Raw genomic sequence first — 18,419 nt, 5'->3', positions numbered from 1 at the left:
AATCATAACAAAGCAGCCAGCACAGCAGCATGATAGGTAATTTATTTTATTGCATTTTATAATGCCATTGTCCATACAGATTACATGCAGCTAGATCTACTGTACAAGGGTTTACCGTCTGCCAAAGCAGACACACGGAAGTTCAGAGTACAAATACACAGCAATGCTATTTCCTTTATACAGCACGAGGGATGCGGCAGCGAAGGCGGCGGCGGGAGAGAAAGGGTCACTTTATACACATCCTCCCTCCCCTCCACCCTCCGGCCCCCTCGGACCTCGTCTCACTTCCCCAGCATCCCCTTCCCACCCAATGCCAAAGAGGATGGAAAAAAAAAAAAAATAAAGGGGTGAAAAGGAAAAGATTGTGGCAGGGCAGGGGATGGGGATGTCCCCACCCCGGGCACCCACCTGGGTTCCCCCAGGGCCATCGCGGGCAGCTCTGGGGAGTGGAGAGTCCCCGAGCCCCTGGCTCTGGCCTGTCCCTACCTTCCCCAACGCTTCCAGGACAAAAACCTAGATCCAGGGAGATCCTCTCGGGCGCTGAGGCTGGCCAGGCGTGTAAACAAAGCAAAGAAACCCTTTGGCTTAACGCAGGTTCAGCTGCTGCTTTCCCTTCGCCTCCGCTGGCTTCCCCAGCAGCCCCCCAGTGCTACCAGCACCCCTTCCCTTCAAGCACCAGTTTCCGACCCCGCCGGCTCCACCCACGCTAGCTGTTTTGAGGGGGGGGGAAATCTTTGACCAAAAAAAAAGGAAAACATGGAAAACTGAGTAATTCCTTCAGTGAGAGATACCAGAAAAATGCCTTTACTTACAGAGAGGTGCCCACACCTTCCCCTTGCAGAACTGCCCCGGGGAGCAAAGAAACAGAAAATAAAACAAAAAAAAAAAATCCAGAAAAAAACCAAAAGAGCAATTCATGTTGGTAGGTTTAAACCCAGTATATATATATCTCAATATATACAGACATACAGTTCTGCCACACATTGCGTTTGGTCCTTTATCCTTCTTTCTCCCCCCTCCCCACCTCTGGTGTGTGTTTGAGGTAAGACACGCAGAATTTTGTAAAATTCAAACCAGCAAAAGATAAACCAGAGGCGTGAGAGGGGTGGGCGCAGGCGAGGCTGGGAGGGGACACGGTACCTGGGTTTGGATGGGACCCTACAGAAGCGGCCGGGCTGGGCGGGGGGTAAGAGAATGAATTAAATTTACCCCTGAGTATCAAACCGGGCACGTTTCCCGTGAAATCACCCACCGTGATTCCCGCTTCAGCAACGGCCGGGGAAGAGGCATCACCTGGAGCCACAGGACTTTCCAAACCTGTGCATGTGTTTAAAGAAAAAAACTCCTTTATATTTATATATTTATTTTTATATATATAATATATATATATATAGTGCTCTTCGGAGCCAGGATGGCAGCTAAAGACCTATAGGAATATACGGCGCGGAGGGGAAGGCGCCAGGTTGTCCTCGTGGGGTCTGGGGGTGATGGCATACGGGGATTTGGGTTGGACCCCTGGGGATCTGGAGGCACGCGGCTCGCCCTGGCCCTGGGAGGCATTTCGGGGATGTCTGTACCTCTGGAAAAGCTTAAAAAAAAAAAAAAAAGAAAAAAATCACACCCCGAACAGGAACCGCAGCGGGCACTGGAGGCCTCGCCAAAGCTGGGCGCGCTTCGTGCCTGGACCGCCTTGGATTTTGCTGAAACCAGGGGGTTGCAGAGCTGCTGAAAAATAAAATTTGAAGAGCACAAGGAAGGTGAGGGGAAAGGCCCCAGGAAGAGCAAAGGAAGGGGGAGCAGCTGCTGAAAGACCCCCCCCTGAAGCAGTGAGGGGGTCTGAACCCGCGCAGGGCGCTCAGCCCCGTGGATGCAGGGCAGGACCCGCCAGCAGATCAGCCCCAGCAGCGGGGGGGTGCCGGGGCCCGCAGCACCCACCACCCGCCGGCACAGCGGCTCGCAGCCCCCCGCACCCCGGAGAGCCCCCGTGTGTCCGCGGCAGCAGCCGTGCCCACCTGTGTTGGGCTGCGAAACCTCCCCCTCCGTGCAAAGGACAAACTACACCAATACGAGGCCAGGTTGTTCCCAGTACAAGGCCAGGTTGTTCCCAGTACAAGGTGCTCCCTCCCCAGGGACACTGGGGTGTCCTGGATACGCTGGAGCAGCACTGAGGGGTGACACCGGGTGCTGGTGCTGCTCTAAGAGGCACAATTACCCCCCCCCCACACCCCAGGGAGATACAAACCAAAAACCCAAAAGCCTGGATGGAGGGAGGCGATTCCCTGCCGAGGGTGAACCGTGGCCGAGCAGCAGTGGAGGGGGGCCAGGGGCTGCACCCCAACATCCACCCCACCCCTCCTGTACAAGAAAAGCAGCAACGCGCGACGCCGGCCGCCCTCCAGCAACACCCGCCCGCAGCAGCTGTAAACTTGTTTAAAACAATAACTTAAAATTGAAAGAATGAAAAATAAAAAAGAAAAAAAGGAAAAAAAAAAAGGAAAAAAAAGGAAAAAGAAAAAATAAAAAATAAGAAAGAAAAAATAAAAATGAAAAAAAAAAAGAAAGCAGATGGGGAAAATACGTGGTGCCTCTGGCCTCGCAGCTCCCTTGGAGGTACGGAGTGGGGACGGGGCTGCACCCACACTGCAAGAGATGGGGTTCGGTTCGTGCCCCCCCAGCCTGGGCAGGGTCTTTGGTGTCCGGCAGAGCCCGGTGGGAGCCGGCGGCAGCGGGGACGAGCCAGGAGAGGCCGGAGGGCGAGGGGAAGCGGCGGCCTGGCAAAGCTCCTCGTTCTGCTGCTTCGGCAGCAGCGAGGGAGCGAGCGAGGCGGCGGCGCGGGGAGAAACACGGGTCGAGTGGAGACACCTAGCGAAGGCCGGCACGGCACGGCACGGCGAGCACCCGTGGGGCTGGGGAGGGCGGCTTTGGCAGCGTTTTCTGGGGTTTTAGGGAGGGGAAAGGGCCCCTCTGCAATGCCAGCCAGGGGGGGATGCTGGTGACCCCCGTTAATAGCCCCACCGGGCTGTGCATCCCCCATCCCGGGTGGCTGATGCTCCCCGAGGGTCTTGGCATCCCCTGGACGGTGCTGGGGTGGCCCAGGAAAACAGGGCCCGGGTCGGGGGGGGTTCACTCAGCTGCACCGATGGCTGCAGGGGGGAGCCAGGGACCCCCCATCCCTGCAGACACTTGGGTATTGAGGATGCAACAGGCAGCAAAATGGATTAGCCGAGGTACGGGCTTGCCCTGGGGACAATGCCACAGGGCCAAGAGCCCCTTGAGGATGCACAGAGGTGATGCACAGGGACAAAAAAGCCCCCCCCTGCCCCGCCCCACAGTTGTGTGTTGCATTTTCAACCCAAAATGCAGCTCCCGGGGTGCTGGCACCAGGACCCCGGCATGGGGCTGGGGGCCATGTGCTGGGGCAGTGACACAGCCCCCACCGACAACGACTCAACCCGGGGTACAGGGGACAGGGAGGGATGGAGCAGCACTCAGGGTCGCTTCGGGAGAGCCCGGAGCTGGGCTCAAAAATGAGAGCAGCTCCACGTCCACCACAGCAAGTCCCCCAAGACCCTGCTGTGTGCCAGGACAGCCAGTGCCAGTCCGGCTGTGCCGGGGAAGGTGCTGGTCCCCAAGGAAGGTGGCTGGTCCCCGAAGCCAGCACGGGGCACCGGGGAGGCTGCGCTGGGTACCCACATCACCACCACAGAAAGAAAGAGCAGGGAGAAGAGGGGTGTTTGGTTGTGTTGTTCTCGTTATTATTAATATTTCTTTTTTTTTTTTTTTTGGCATTAATACCATCTGTTCACCTGAACTACGGACCTTCTGTCTCTAGAAATCTTTTGGTATCTTCCCATCTGGACGCACACGCACACAAAAGGATAACAAAAAGAAAAGAGGAAAGCGGGAGCCATGGTGGCAGCAGGCTCGGCTCGCCAGCCACGGCTGGGTTTGGCTACCACGGGGTTTCACCGGGGTCGGCTTTGCTACCAGCAGGACGGCCGAGCAGTGGGTCACTGCAGGTGCCCCCCAGGAGGAGGCTCGGTGGTGCTGGATGCTGCCTCCCCGCACCACTGCCTGTCCTTGGAGACCCTGCCCCGGTTTTGGAGGAGGAACCGGGGTGCGCAGGGGGCCGGGAGCCTTTTCCTGAAGTTGAAGTCGGGCCACCAGCCATCCCCGCGTGGGCTGGGAGAGGTGTCACCCACCGCAGCCGACGTCGAGAAGGAAGCGGGGAGCTATGTCCTCGCTGCCCGGCGCTGGTGGTCGGCTGGGGATGGTCATCACCGCTGGGTGCCACCAGCCCCCCCTCCAGCAGGGACTGGGGGGCTCGGGGAGGGCAGCTGCTCTGCTCGCCGGGCAGTTTAGCACTCGCCTGAGGTGACAAGGCGAAGGGGACACAGTCCCACCAACGCGCCGGTCCTCGTCCTTCCCCAGCTGCGGGACAACGGTGTAAACCCGACATCCAGATCACAGCAGAGGATTTGCCCCCGTTTCTGCTGTTTCTTCCCCCAAAGCTGAGTGAAGGCAGCACGTGCGCAGGGTTCACAGTCCCTCCTAGTGCAAAACCCGCTGGGGGACGGAGAGATGACAGTGGGTTCCTGCCATCGCCTCCCCTCCCCGGGGCGGTCGCTGGCGGAGGCTCGAGCATCGCTGGGCGGCAGAACACCGCAGGGGAAGAGGGGATGGAGGTGCCTTCCCTGTGCCCACCGTGCACGGGGAAGGAAGGAGGGACCATTTCGGACAGAAACAACCTACCATCCTCGTTCACCAGTCACTAACCAAGGGAGGAGGGGAGAAAAAAGTCCAGCTCTTGGGTTTTTGCTTCTCGTGTCGCGGGATGTTCCCCACGGCAGAGGTCGGTCAGTCACCGGGGCTGCAGCGCGGGGCAGTGGGGAGCGTGAGGGACGCGCCGTCAGCAACAAGTTGTTGCACCAAGGAAACCCTTTTGCTTTGTGGAAGTGCCTTTAAGAAACAGGTTAACGCCGAAGGTCACCTTGGGGAGGTGGGAGCCCATCGCTTGGTCTCCGGCCGGGAGGGTGGGAAGGGTTTGCCCCTCGGTGGGGAGGAGGAAGGGGTCCTTAGGACAAGTCTTCCACCGGCAGCTCCTCCTCCAGGTCCCTGTCATCGGGAATCGTCACATTCTGGTTGGTGGTGGCCATCAGCGAGACAGGTCTGCTGTCGTCCTCCGCTTCGGCTGGTTCCTCCTTCACGTGCACTGGATGGCTGCGGGGAGGGAAGCCTTCAGCCTCGGGGAGCTGGGCCCGCTGGATGCAACCCCAGGAAGCTCTAGGTCCAAACCCCCTCCATCCCTGCACGGCCCCTCTCCACGGGAGGCAACGAGCAGCTCCCAGTGCCCCATGTGCCGCCGTCCCTTAGCCCCAAACCCTCCAGCAGCCCAGTAACACCCACCAGCATCGTCCCTTGTCCCCTCACCCCTGGCCAGGCTGACCTGTACTGCTGCGGGGACAGGCGTGGGCTGTTGCTGCCGTTGCTGTTGACCTGCTCCACGGTGCTGCTCACGTCGTCGTGGCCCACGTGCAGCATCCCGCTGGCGGAGCTGGTGTTGATCATGGTGGGGCTGTTCAGCAGCGGGAAGCTGCTCTCCGCCAGCGCAGCCTGCAACAGAGAGCGGCTTGAGGCACGGAGGACGCGAGACCGCGATGGAAAACGGGAGTGCAAGATTTAGTGCCCCCACAGCCCTGTCGGGGATGGGACTGGGTCCTTACCTGGTAACTTGCGTTAAGTGCTCCATAACCGAGACCTGAAATCATGTTTTTGACTAAAGTCGGACTCCTGCAGAAAGAGAGAAAGCAGAATGATGCAGGGCTGAGCACTCCCAGTCCGGGGACGGGGGGGTCTGGCAGCAGAGGCGGGTCCCACGGGAAGGGAGGACCCACCCTGTCATCTTTGGTGGCCTTCGCTTTTGGTACTCGTGCTCGTCGACGGTCCAGACGGCTCCCTTGACGTTCTCCACACGCACGAAGCACTTGTGCAGGCTCAGGTTGTGGCGGACGGCGTTCTGTGGGCAGAGCGGGCAGGAGAGCTCAGCGGCACGGCCCTCGCCCTGCTGCCTGGACCCCTCCTCTTCCTCTTCATCCTCCTCCTCGCCCAGCCCCTGCAGGTCCCCATGGCTCTGGGCTGTCCCTGCCACACTCGGCTTGTCTACATCCGCCCAGGGATGCTGCAAATGCTCACTCACCCCATCAGCACCGAGAGGGTTTAGGAGCTGAGCCCCCGAGCCGCACGTGGGACACGACCCCATTTCGTGGGCCTTGGCCAGATGCCGAGGAAGATGGGGACAAGGGACAAGTCACACCAGCAAGGACCCAGGAGCAGAGCCACCCTCGCCGCTGCAGCTCACTCAGCGATGCTCAGCAAGCCAGCTAATCTTTTCCTTTCTTTTTCTTTCCCCCCACCCTCCCTTTTTGGTCCTTTCCCTCCCTTTTTTCTTTACATCGACCATCTTTACATTTCTAAATGTAAAATAAAGAGACACACACGTAGGCAGACAGCGCAGCCCCGAGAGATACCAGCTCCCTTTTCCCCTTCCAACTCCCTGCCATTTGCTACTGCCCCTATTTCATTACCAATTTTAATTTGCCTCTAATTAAATCCTGTGTATTTTTCCGACTCACTTGCTAATCCATGAGGGAGGCAGGAGGCTGGAGTGGAATCTCTCCGAGCTATAATTACAAAGGGCCTAATCACGCCGGGGCTCTGCCTTTGAATAAATTTCCTTGCATTAAGGTTCTCAGATTCTCTGCCTTGCAAATGAGAATGACCCCAATTTCAGGAAGTTGGCCTCGGAGGGTTTTTTTTTTATATATTTTTTTTTTTTATTTCGAGTCCTGATTCGTGATGAGAGACTAATTCGTTACGCTAAAACATTAACAGCAATTTAAAAGGTCGAACGGGGGCTGTATAAACAAAGGAGCTGGCCAACACAACAAGGCAAAAGGAGACACAAGGACTGAACCCCCCCACGCTGGAAAGTGTTCGAGTTCCTTGAAACTCATCAAATCGCACTGTCCCCCTTTTTGCTTTTTAATTTAAGGACAAAACCAAACAACGCTGGGCTCCTTCCCTCATCCTCCATCCATCCATCCATCCATCCATCCATCCATCCATCCATCCATCCATCCATCCCTCCCTCCATCCATCCTCCAGCCGCTGCCGTGTGCCCGCTGCCGCCCCGGTGTCCCGGGCTGGGCCATCGTGCCTGGTGCTGCCACGATGGCCCTGGTGAGAGCCGCGTTGCACGGTGGCAGGCAGTGGGGACGGGCAGGCTCCTGCTCCTCTCGCCGTTTGGCAGAGCCAGCCTGAAGGGGAAACTTTGCAAGCGGCTCCCAGGAGCCGGTTCCTGGAGATTTGGGCACAGTTGGTGCTGTTTGATGCAATTTTTTGGGGGGAAGCGGGAACCCCTGGGTTGCACCAGGAACCTGCTGGTCAGCAGTCGGCCCGGCTCCTTGGGTGATGCTCGGTGCAGAGCCAGGTCCCTGGGTGCCAGCCCGGTGCCATCGCCGCTGTCACCCAAAGGGATACACTCCGTTTGGGACATGCCCTGCCCGAGGGGCCGAGGCACCCCTTGTCCTCAAACCCCGTGCTGGCACCACCCAGAGCGGAGGGTCCAGCTGTGCTCAGCACCACACAGAGAGATGTCCAAGGGGGACTCCAGACACCGCCGTGCTCCCGGGCCAGCAACAGAGCAGGAGGAGCCCCCGGCCCCCGCTCTGTCCTTGCACCCTCTCTGCAAATACCCGTCTCCCTGCCCGAAGTCTGGCCGGGGCTGGGTCCTGCCACTGTCCTTGAACCCCTGTCCCTTGGCGAGCAAACACAGGACTTCCTCCCCTGGCTGGGGCCGGATCCTGCCCCGCACTCCCCTTCCTCCTTCCTGTGGGCACAGGGGACTCCTCGTCCAAACAAAGCCCTGATTAAAGGCAAGAAGCGTGGCAAAGCCGAAACCTTTCCTGCACGCAGAGCCGCAGCCCCGGCCCAGCAGTGCCCACATCCCCCCTCTCCCCGCCGGTGGCACCCCCCTCCTTCAAGGCACCAGTGGGTATGTGTTTGCAAAGGCAAAAGTGGAGATAAAATAAATCCTGGCACCAGGCAGGATGCGATTCAGCATCACCAGAGCCTGGGATGCCCCATCCCTGGTGCTGGGTGTCGGGCAGGGTGCTGGTCCCAGGACACGGGGGACCCCACCATGGGAATCCTCCCATCTGGAACTGGGGGTGGGTCCCCTGCCTCATCCTAACGTGGCTTTTGTATTTCAACAGAGTATTTGTTCAGTGCCAGACCTGGCTGCTCTGTTTGCTTCTCATCTTTGTCTATTCTAATGATGTTTGCTTTACGCCCCCAGCCCCACTCCCTGTGCTGGGGGGTCTCCCCGTGGACCCCCACACTGCACCATGGCTCTGCCCCACCGTGGGGACGGGGTACCCACCTTGGCCCCCAGCACCCCCGCCCCATCCTAGGGGGGAGCTACAGCAGGAGACGAGGGAGAAGCCACAGCAGAAACAGTCGTTTTTCAAAAAGCAGAAATACATAATTTTTTCCTGTGTATCCCCCCTTCTTCAAAAGAAGCCTGGCCTTGGACACTGAAAGTTATGAAGGGAATAATCCCCCCCTGGCTTTTTTTAATCCCCTGCCATCCCTTCTGCTGGTGGAACAGGAGAAAATAAAGAGCAGCAAAAAGAGAACCAGAAGGGCTGGGGGATGCCCCTCTGAGACATCAACCCTGCCCTTGGGTAACACGGGGTGTGGGGGAGTCGCGAAGAAAAAACTTCAAAACATTTATTCCTGCCAGCTAGTAAAAGGGAAGCAAAAAGGCATTTTCACCTGTCATTATCTCATTCCTCAGATGGGGAAACTGAGGCATGGAGCAGGTAAAATGCTGCCCCAGACAGCCCCTGCTCTGGGACCAGCCGTCCTGGGAGCAGCAATGGCCGCACCGGGCTCTGCCCCAGCGCTCCCCATCACTCCCCAAACGTGGGGTGTCCCCGTGGGCCTGGCTGTGGCTGCGGCGGGGACCAGTGATGCTCCCAGCGACGTGGTGCTGGCTTGCAGTGCTGCTCGCGTGCCGTGAGGGGGACTCCAGACCGACGCTGGGCCACCGCCAGCACCAAAAATGGCCCAGACACCTCCGACCGCTCTTGTCCTGCTCCTTCCCGCTGCCACCCTCCCGCTCGGCGTGCGGGGATGCTCGGGATGGGCCGTGCCGAAGCCAGGGGCCACCCAGAAAGCTTTGGAACCAAAACGCCCCTTATTCACCCAAAGTTTGCAGCGGAGAAGCAAAACCCTGCTGCGGTCAGCTCTGATCTGCAGCAGCAACACACGGGGGCCCTGGGCTCCAGAGTAACCGATTCCTCCTTAACTCTTTCAAAATGCACCATCTCGCTTACAATTCGCTTATTCTGATTTTTTTTTTTTTAAGTGTTAGCTTCCCTCTGTCACGCCACTTCTTGCTGCCCTGAGCAGGAGGAAGCTCTGTCTCAGTAAATACACGCAGCAGGAAACAACAAATAAATCTTCCCCGGTCGGGGCAATACCTGCTGCTTCTCACAGCCTCTGAGACGCGTTTCCTCAGTTTTCAATTTCTAAATAACCACGAGGGGAGCAGCCCCGGCACCCGCGTGCTGCCCCAAAATTCACACCCATCAGCCCAGACCAGTGACAAACCGCTCTGGGGTGCCAAAAATTTTCAATACCTGCCCGTACAGCACCGTGCAGCGGGTAGGGGGAGCCGCGGGGCACAGACACCCGCAGGAGCCACGGGTGCTGCTGCTGGCCGAGGGTGCCCCCAGCCACACCGTCCCCACGGACCATCCCTGGCCACCACTGAGACCCGGCCGCCGTGGCTGCAGCCCCCCCTGCTCGCAGCGTGGCACCCAGCCCCGGGTTATCATTAACCTTATTTGCTATTTGCAGTGTCTCACTCTTTTCTCTGCCCTTCTCTCGGCGCTGCTCCAGCCCCAGCTCCGCAGAAAGCCCCAGGTTTCTACAGCACAGCCCTTTGCCACACCCTATGGCATGAACGATGTATCCCCAGAGACCATGGATGCATTTTTGGGGGGAAAAATGTGGGATTTATCCACAAAGTCATTTCCTGCGCCATCTCAGAGCTGTGCAATGAACTGGTTCTTTACCATAGCTGCCCATATAAACTGGAGCATCTCCCGCAGCATGTAGCCCCAGGTGGGCTGGGGTGAGCCCCGCGGCGCTGAGCAGGGCTGCTCTCACCTTCCAGGTGGCCGTGTTCCTCCGGAAGTAGGCAAACATCCGCGTGAACCAGTTATAGATTTCGTTCAACGTTAGCTGCCTGTCGGGGGTCTCCAGGATGGCCTGAGAAACCAGAGAGGCGACAAGAGCATCACTCGCGATGCCCCGGCGGGGTTCAATGCAAGGCAGGAGGGGAAGAAATGGGGGTTCAGTGGGTGCAGGGGCTCCCCCAGGACCAAGAAAGTGGGGGAGAGCGTGGTTTTGCCCGAGGTACCCCACAGGCAGGTCTCAGGGTGCAGAGCTGAACCCCACAGCGCAGGGAGTCACTCACCTGCCGGATGAGCGAGGCGTATGTGAAGGGCGGCCGGACGTCCGCGTTTTTATAAAACTCGTGATTCTGTGCAAGTTCTGAAGGAGAGACAAGAAATAGAGGGGGGGTGGGGGGTGAAGAGACCGACTTTGGGACCCGGAGACTGCACGATGAAGGGTGATGAGCCCCATCCCAGAGCTCACCTGAAGATATTGGGGTGCAGAACTTCTCCGAGTTTCTCCTGCGGATGGGCCCCACGTTGTGTAAAGTGGAAGAGCTGATGACGGAGGGGCCCTGCCGCAGGGGGGTGATGGGCGCCGTGGCGGAGGTGGGGGGATGAGGTAAGCCGTCGGGGAACGTGTCGGAAGTGCTCTTGGAGAGGGTGGCACTGGAGACCAGGTTCAGCTGCACAGAGAGGCGGGAGGGAGGACGGGAGGTTCGGCACTGGTGTGGGGAAGGTTGGAGCTAGGAGAGCCCCCGGCACACCGGCAGCTCGGCAGGGCTGCACCAGATTGTGTCACTGGGCTTGGCAGGGATGGGATGCAACCACGGGATGGGATGTAACTGCAGGAGAGGATGCAACCACAGAACGGGCTGCAGCCACGGGATGGGATGTAACCGCAGGAGAGGATGCAACCGCAGAACGGGCTGCAGCCACGGGATGGGATGTACCCGCTCCCTGTCCGAGCTGGCGGAGCAGCACGATGTGCTGATCCAGCTGTGTTTTGCTCCCGCCTGACGCACGAGGGACCAGGCTGTGTGTGCTGGAGTGTGGTCAGGGCGTGCCCATCCCGGGGAGCCCAGCCAGCCGGGCCACACGGGGCCGTGGTGACCGTCTGTAGGGCAGGGAGGGGACGGCAGCCAGCAGTGAGGGGACAGGGGAGGAGAGGGGGCGGCTGAGGGGACATACAAGGGCAGGAGGGGGATGCACGCTTACAGGTTGGCTGAAAGGCTTTGGCTCTGAAGGTCTCATGTGAAGATGGGCCATCATTGCTTGGAGACGCTCGCTCTCCTTTGCCAGCTGCGGGAGGCAAGAAGCAGAAGGGAGATGGTCAGGCCGTGCTGGCAGTCACTGCAGAGGTGCTCATGGCCCGGAGGAGCTGCCCACTGAGCCCTCAGCCCTGGCTCTAGGCTGGCAGCATCCTCCAGCGTCCCCGCAGGAGCCACCTCCAGCCTGACGCTGAGCCCTCCCAGGACCCCCAGTGGGGCCGTGGCTCTGTGGGGGGCTGCGACACCCATCGTGGGGGGCACAGGGGCTGCCGCTGCTCCGGCTCCGTGTGTGCAGTCAGATGAAAAATCTATGGTGAAACGGAGTCATTTCCCACGCCTTCAGGCTGCCAGCCACCAGCACGGCCCCGGCCCGACCACCCACCGCAGCCTCTCTCTCCTTCCCGGGTGCTCCTGTCCCTGTGCCCGCCGTCCCCGTCCCCTTCGCCCTCCTCCAGCCCCTGCTGCCTCCTGCTCACCAGCAGCTCCCTGTCCATCCACCCATCCCTCCGTCCGTCCACCCATCCACCTGGACGCACAACATCGCTTTAATTGCCCACTCCCGCCTGTTTACTCCCCGGAGTGCAGAGAAGGGTGAAATATTCACTGTGGCACCAGGAGAGATTTTGAGCCCGGCGGAGGCGATGGGATGTGACACCCGCTCTCTTCCCGTCACCTTCCCTTTCCACCACGACCCCTCAATCTCGGGGCTCGGCCACATCCCGATGTGCTGCCTGCTCCCCACCAGCCGAGCCCCCTCCCCGGGCAGGCGCCCAGAGCCAGGAGTCAGGCGAGGAAGGAGTTAAAGGCAGGAGCCAGAGCAGAGTTTGCTGCAAGTTTGGAGCAGCTCAGATGCTTTTGCGCTGTCGTGGTGCTCATTAGAGCTGACAGGTCTCCCCTCGTGATGCAGACGCTCTCCACCGGCACAGCGGGAGCTCCGCGCTGAAAACTTTATAATTGGTAGCTCCGGTGGCAGGTTCTCCTCTCTGCACACGCAGCTTTCTGCTCGCCCTTCAGCTTTTTTTTTTTTTTTTCCCCCTTCCTTTCCCTCCCCTCTTTAAGCCCCAGTAATTGCTTTCAACCTCTCTCTTTAGCGAGGGCTGGGGAGCAGGATGTGATCGCACAGCTTCGCCCAGCCGGCTCTGCAGCCTCCCCAGCTGGGAAGGTTTTGTTGTGTCCCCCTCACCCCACAGTCCCCATTATTCTAACTCTGGGCAGAGGCTCCCAAAGCTCCCCGGGGGCTGGCGTCCCCCGTGATGACACCCACCGCCAGGCACCGTGATGGGCACAAACCGTGTGGAGCTCCAGCCAGCCCCTGGTCAAACAGCCGGGCCCCCAGGTCTCTGACAGAGACCCCTGCCCCATCCCACTTCCCCCCTCAACCACTTTCAAGTCCCAAGATGAAAACCCTCCATTTCCTCCCATTTCCCCCCCCCCCCCCCCGACTCCCTTCTCTATTAACTGAATTACGCACAACACGCTGGGGAGTTGGAGATGCTGAGAAAGGCACTATTTAAAGAACTGCCTTTCCAAAAATAGCACCCCGAAGTTGGGCTCCAAAGACCACGTTCAGCCACCAAAATAAGTGGCCTGATTTCCAAAGAGCCCAGTGGCCCTGTGGCTCTTGCTGCGGTGGCATGGCTGGGCTCAAGGGCTCACCACCCCCCCAGGCAGCACATGCCTTCCAGGTCTGCAGCATCTCTTTGTACCCACGGGGACACTTTGGGCAGGAAGGATGGTTCATCCCTTCCTCCAGCCCCATCATAACCAGTCAGGGATGCTGGTATTGGAGGGGGAACCAGTTTGAGGGTCTCCCAGGTCTTGATCTCCACCAGGACACAGCTCAGGACCAGCACTATTTGGGAAGGAGGCTTAAAATGAGCCCTTGGGGAGGCTGGTTATGTCACTACAGTCCCCAACCTCGCTAACACCCTCCTGCAGAGAGCAGCCAAGACACAGCAAGCAGAGTTGGAAAGGAGTTGGCTTTTTAACCCCGTGTCTTTCGAGGCTGGGGCGATACCCACCTGTATTTCCAGCTGCTGTACCACTTGCATCTGGACTCGACACTGGGCGGTGCTTCGGTCATCAAGTGCATGTTCTGTATTGAGGTGTCTGGGGAGGAGAACACCAGGGTTTATGCCTGGACGTGCCCAAAATGCGGCCCCTCTGCCGGGACCACACCTGGGATCAGTCCCGACCTGCAAATCGCTCTGTACCGCAGCAACGCCCGGGGACACCCGCGAGGCGCTGCCCGCGCCGGGGATGCTCCAGCACTGCCCAAAGCACGACGAGCAGAAGGGAAACTGAGGCACGAAGGTGGTCAAATGAACTGGGCTGGGCCTCCTCCCCAAACCCAGGCTGGAGGGTGGCTGTGGACACCCAGCCCTGCCCGGGGCAGCCCCGTGGTGTTGAGGAGCAGCCCGGGGTTGATGGAAAGTCCTTGCAAAGGCTGCTGGCAGGAGGCACCCAGGAGGACCTGAGGAGCAGGTTTCCAGGACAAAGGCGGCATTATGGAGGTTGACTTACACCCTCTAAGGAAACCCCTGAAGGCAGAGGTGACATTTCCAGGGTGCTCCTCATTCTACTGCTTTCGTGCCTTATGTTTATGTTTATAAAGCACAAGGACCTTTGGTCCTCGCCACTCTCCCTCCTTTTCGGGGAGGGGAAGGGCTCCCGGCAGAGGCAAGTGGCCAGTGACAGGGACACCACTTGCTGCAGAGCTGGGGACATCCCAGCATTGCTTTTTGGGGGTCCTCACCCCCCAGATCCAGCAAAGCAGCAGCCTGGGGACGCACCTAGGCCTGAAGATGTCGCATGGCCAGGCCACGTCCTTGCTGGGGTGGGTGCAAACCCAGGTGGTCCTCACTGGAAGAGTGGCACAGGTCAGAGCGGGGATGCTGGGCAGCGGGGCAAACTGTACCAGGGTCGGTCACCCTGGGAACCCCCCAAAAAGTGGCATCTGACACTGGGAAACACACAAGCATCCCAGGGCCATGGGCCAGTGCTCTCCAGGGCCAAGACTGAGATATTTCTACTGAGACATCCCAGGAGAAGGTGCCTCAGGAGTATCTACCTTCGGTCTGGATGGGGAAGACAGCGGGAGTCTCACCCGGCTGTTTGTGAGAGACTTCCAGCCCCAACTTGCAAAAACAAGTTAGGTAACTGGGACCGGCTGCCAAGCCCGAATGTGAGCAAACCCTGACGGTGTCTCAGCCCCGCTCTGCAGGGCTGCAGCTGGACCGAGCTGCCCGCTCCTCTCCCTGCACGGGAGACCGAGGGCACGGCTGTTTCTCCAGGGAAAAAGCTTATCGAGAGCCCAGGCTGTGCTGAGCAGGGACAGACGTCTCCCACCGACCCTCACAGGCTTTTATAAACCTCTGCTCGAAGGACGCGCTGCCCCTTCCCACCCCAACGCTGAGGCTTTCTGAGCTACTCCATGGAGGTGATGCTTGGAGGACGCTCGAAGCTGGTGCCTGGACTCAAAGCAAGGTCCACGCTGCAGCTGGGCTTGGCCTTTAGGAGCTGGAAGTTTTCTGTCTGTCTGTCCCACACCCCGACACACGCTCACATTGGCAGAGAGGGGACAGAAACACTTCACTAGTGCTGTCGGGGAGGCTGCCCCTCGGGAAGTTTGCTCCTGTCAGCACTAGGTGTGCTTAGGGGGGCAGGCCGGGGGGACACAGGGACCCTACAGCCCCGGTCGGTGCAGCAAGACTGTCCCAGCACCGCAACCCAACCCTGGCCATCCCCTGCTAAGCCCAGCTCCAGCTTCCAAAGCGGAGCTTGCTCATCTGCCCCATGCCTGGAGAGGTGGGAGGAGATGCCTTATCGAGGTTCACCCCATGAGTCAGAGGCAGAGGAAGGAGGACGCAGGAGCCTGACTCAGTCACTCACTCCATCGCCACCTGGCAACACTCCCCCAGCCTCCCCAGGCTGCCTTCGCACCTCCTCATCCTCCCGAGCAAGGCCTCTGCCCAGCTCCTTCCCTGGGAATGAGGAGGCTGGGGCAGTCTGAGTGATGTTCCCACTGGAGCCAGCTCTGAGTGCGTGGCAGCGGATGGGATCGGTTTGTAAAAAACCCAAAATCTCATCAGTGCAGAGCAAAGCGCGCGCCGGCGCGTCTCGGCCGCTGCGCCGAGCAGACAGCCGGAGAGGCGGGGGGGAAAGAGCAAGCAAGCCCGTCAGTTCCTTCTGATGTCTTTGCTAAAAATCCTGGCTACAAAGAGATCTAATTGCAAATGAACTAATTAAGTAAACCTCTGACGAAGCGTGAAAACAATTTGTTTGACCCTGACGCTAGCAGAGGGCTCTTCGACAGCGGAGTTAATCAGTCAGCGCCGGAGCCCACAAGCAGTGTCAGCAGGCTGCCGCGCCGCCATCTGCTTCCTCCCCTCCTCTCACCCCCCAGGAGGGGAGCTGCAAACTCCCCTCGCCTGCTGCCTGCGCCTGCCCGCTCCTGCCCACTGCACTGGGTCTCTTCTCCTCTAGCAGGAATCTCTGGTGTTTCCTCCTTTTGCATGGAGCCCCCCTGGCTCTGAGCAGACAGATTTTGGAGTGTCCAGACCCATTTCCAGGGTCTCCCCTCTGCCAGTCCCACGCTGTGCCAACCCGAGAACACAGGCTCTCCCCTCCTCCAGGAAAACCTCCCCCAAAAACGGGGCACTTACTTGACAAACTGTCCCAAGTCCTCACAGAGGGTTTCGCAGCCGGGCCACTTGCACTCTCCGTGGCCGTAGAGCGGGTGGGAGCCGGGGGTCTCTTCATGGGAAGAGCTGCAGAAGAGGGAAAGGGATTGTCAGACGGGGCAGCCGTGATGCTCCAGCATTCCCATGCACGGGGCCAGCTCGGGGACCCATGGGACACCCCACAGCGATAACTCCCTCTCCTCCGTGGGCACATGGGTGCAGCAAAACAGCAACAGGACTTGTTTATAGGGTGGGCAGAAACCCCCCCAACCTTCCCAACCCTGTTGCCAGCCCCACGGGTGACAGATCCCGGCCCCTTCCACCTCTCTGGGGGTAAAAACACAAAGTGCCAGGGCCCAACCCGGCTCTACCTGTCCCTTCTCGGCGTGTGCATGGTGCTCTGTCCATTGGGCAGAGGGTGATGGGAAATGGGAGGCGAGACCTTGGCGGCCGAAAACGAGGTAGAGTTGGAGGTGTTGGTGGTGAGGTCGAGACCTTCTTGCTTAATGCTGTCCTCGACGGGCTGGGCGGCCGTGACCTCCTTCCAAAGCTGCTGGAGGTCCGAGGGGCACACAGCTATGGCACGGGGAGAAAGCACCCACTGTCAGCAGGGAGAAGGAGCAGCACCCACTGGCACCCATGCACCAGGCTGGTGCGGGACCCCAGGGGCTCCCTCCCTGCCTGGTGGGCACAGTTCAGCTCCCCCAAACTCAGGAAATCATCACCCCAAGCTGGGCAGAGCCATCTGTGACAACACCCGGGGAGGACAGGCTGCCCGGCCCCATCGGGAAGCCCAAAACAAGGCACCCGCAGCACCCAGGGAGCCCCTCAGAGCTGTCCCCAGAGGGGAGGAGACCCCAGCTCCTCGCACCCCTCTGCAAGAGGAAGCCGGGGGCCCAATCCTGCGCTTCAACCCAGCTCAAACTCTCCCAGGCTGCTCTGGCTGTTAACACCATCAGGCCCCAAACTTTAGATGGGCGCATTAGGAAAAGCAAGGCCCCAGCCCCCTCCCCTGCCCTCCCTCGCTCGGAGCAAGGAGAAGCTGCAGCGTGGGGGCCCCCCAATGCTCTCCCCACCCTTGGGAGGGGTCCTTACCTTGGGGCAGGGTCTGGAGGGGCACGGTGCCCTGCCCTGGTGGGAGGCTCACCAGGCCCTGGCGCTGCAGGTTTAACAGGTGCTGCTGCTGGAGCTGCTGCATCTGCAAGAGCTGCTGCTGGAAGGCCAGCTGCTTGTTCCCCAACGGCTGCCGGGAGACAAAAGGGAGAAATCAAAGCGCGTTATTTCCAGCCTCGCAGCAGAAAAACCTTTCGCAGGGGAGGCAGGGGCCGGGCGGCGGTGGGGGATGCCCGCGGCAGTGGGCCCACGGCCGTGGGTGCCTCCGTCCTGCTGCTGGGCCTGCTCAGCTCGCGGCTGAGCCGGACGGAGGCTTTGATCTGTCGGAAGAGGAGGGGAAGGAAAGGGGAAGGGAAAAATAAAGCACTGAAAAAGAGAGGGAGTGAGCGGAGCTGGGGGCTTGCTCACAGCAGAGACCCAGCTCTGCCTGCGAGGTGGGTGAACCCACAAACCCGAGCCGCGGGGTCCCACGCGGGGAGGCTCAGCTGCAGGGCGAGTTCCCACAGGCACTGAGCATCACCCAAAAAAGGGGGCTCCCGGCACCCGAACGGCATCCTGGATGCACAAGACCCTCCTTTAAGCAGGGAAATGGTCCCTATTTGCCAAAAATTACCATTACGAGCCCCTTCTTGGTGGGGGGCAGAAAACAACTGTCCACAGGGGAGCAGGTGCCCAGCGTCAGTACAGGTGCCCCCACCCTGACCATGAGCATCCCCCAGGTAGGCGACTCTCCCACCTGACCCCAGGAGCTGGCCACGCTCTGACCGGCATTGCCGGCCCTAAACTAGTTAGGCAGGACGAGTCCCTGGGGAGGCACCAAGAAATCCATGAGAATTAACTGAAGGGGAGAGAATTCAATTAGAGATGGGGACAAGCAGCTGCTAATCCGAGCTGGCCACGAGAGGGGAGCTGCCCCGGGCCTGCCCAGCCTCATTAGCAGGGCAGGCATCTCTGTAACCCCTTGAACCCCTCTGTTTGTGCAGACATTGTTTGTGGGTTGCGAGGAGCCGGGCTGGCAGGCAGCATGAGCCGGCTGTGCCACGCTGACCAACCCCGGCAGCAGCCCGGCCCCTCCACGGCAGCTCCGTTATCGTGAGCAAGAAAAGTGC

General features: G+C 59.7%; 1 protein-coding gene across 1 annotated transcript in view; it reads right to left on the bottom strand.

The window, feature by feature from the left end:
• Positions 1-3,733: 3,733 nt before the first annotated feature.
• Positions 3,734-18,419, bottom strand: part of FOXP4 (forkhead box P4) — a 61,482-nt gene continuing 46,796 nt past the window's right edge. Inside the window, exons 6-17 of the mRNA XM_074893397.1 lie at positions 17,293-17,440; positions 16,569-16,773; positions 16,180-16,284; positions 13,537-13,624; positions 11,463-11,546; positions 10,729-10,930; positions 10,547-10,623; positions 10,237-10,338; positions 5,895-6,016; positions 5,724-5,790; positions 5,447-5,613; positions 3,734-5,220 (exon numbers count right to left, since the gene is read on the bottom strand). Of these exons, the coding sequence (XP_074749498.1) occupies positions 5,076-5,220; positions 5,447-5,613; positions 5,724-5,790; positions 5,895-6,016; positions 10,237-10,338; positions 10,547-10,623; positions 10,729-10,930; positions 11,463-11,546; positions 13,537-13,624; positions 16,180-16,284; positions 16,569-16,773; positions 17,293-17,440 (1,512 nt within the window). The 3' untranslated portion in view covers positions 3,734-5,075. The remainder of the gene's footprint in view (positions 5,221-5,446; positions 5,614-5,723; positions 5,791-5,894; positions 6,017-10,236; positions 10,339-10,546; positions 10,624-10,728; positions 10,931-11,462; positions 11,547-13,536; positions 13,625-16,179; positions 16,285-16,568; positions 16,774-17,292; positions 17,441-18,419) is intronic.

The sequence above is a fragment of the Strix uralensis genome, chromosome 24 (genome assembly GCF_047716275.1).
Source record: "Strix uralensis isolate ZFMK-TIS-50842 chromosome 24, bStrUra1, whole genome shotgun sequence".
NCBI classification, from domain to species: Eukaryota; Metazoa; Chordata; class Aves; order Strigiformes; family Strigidae; genus Strix; species Strix uralensis.
Note: the sequence above shows the minus strand (reverse complement) of the source record. Positions and strands in the feature narration are given on the sequence as shown.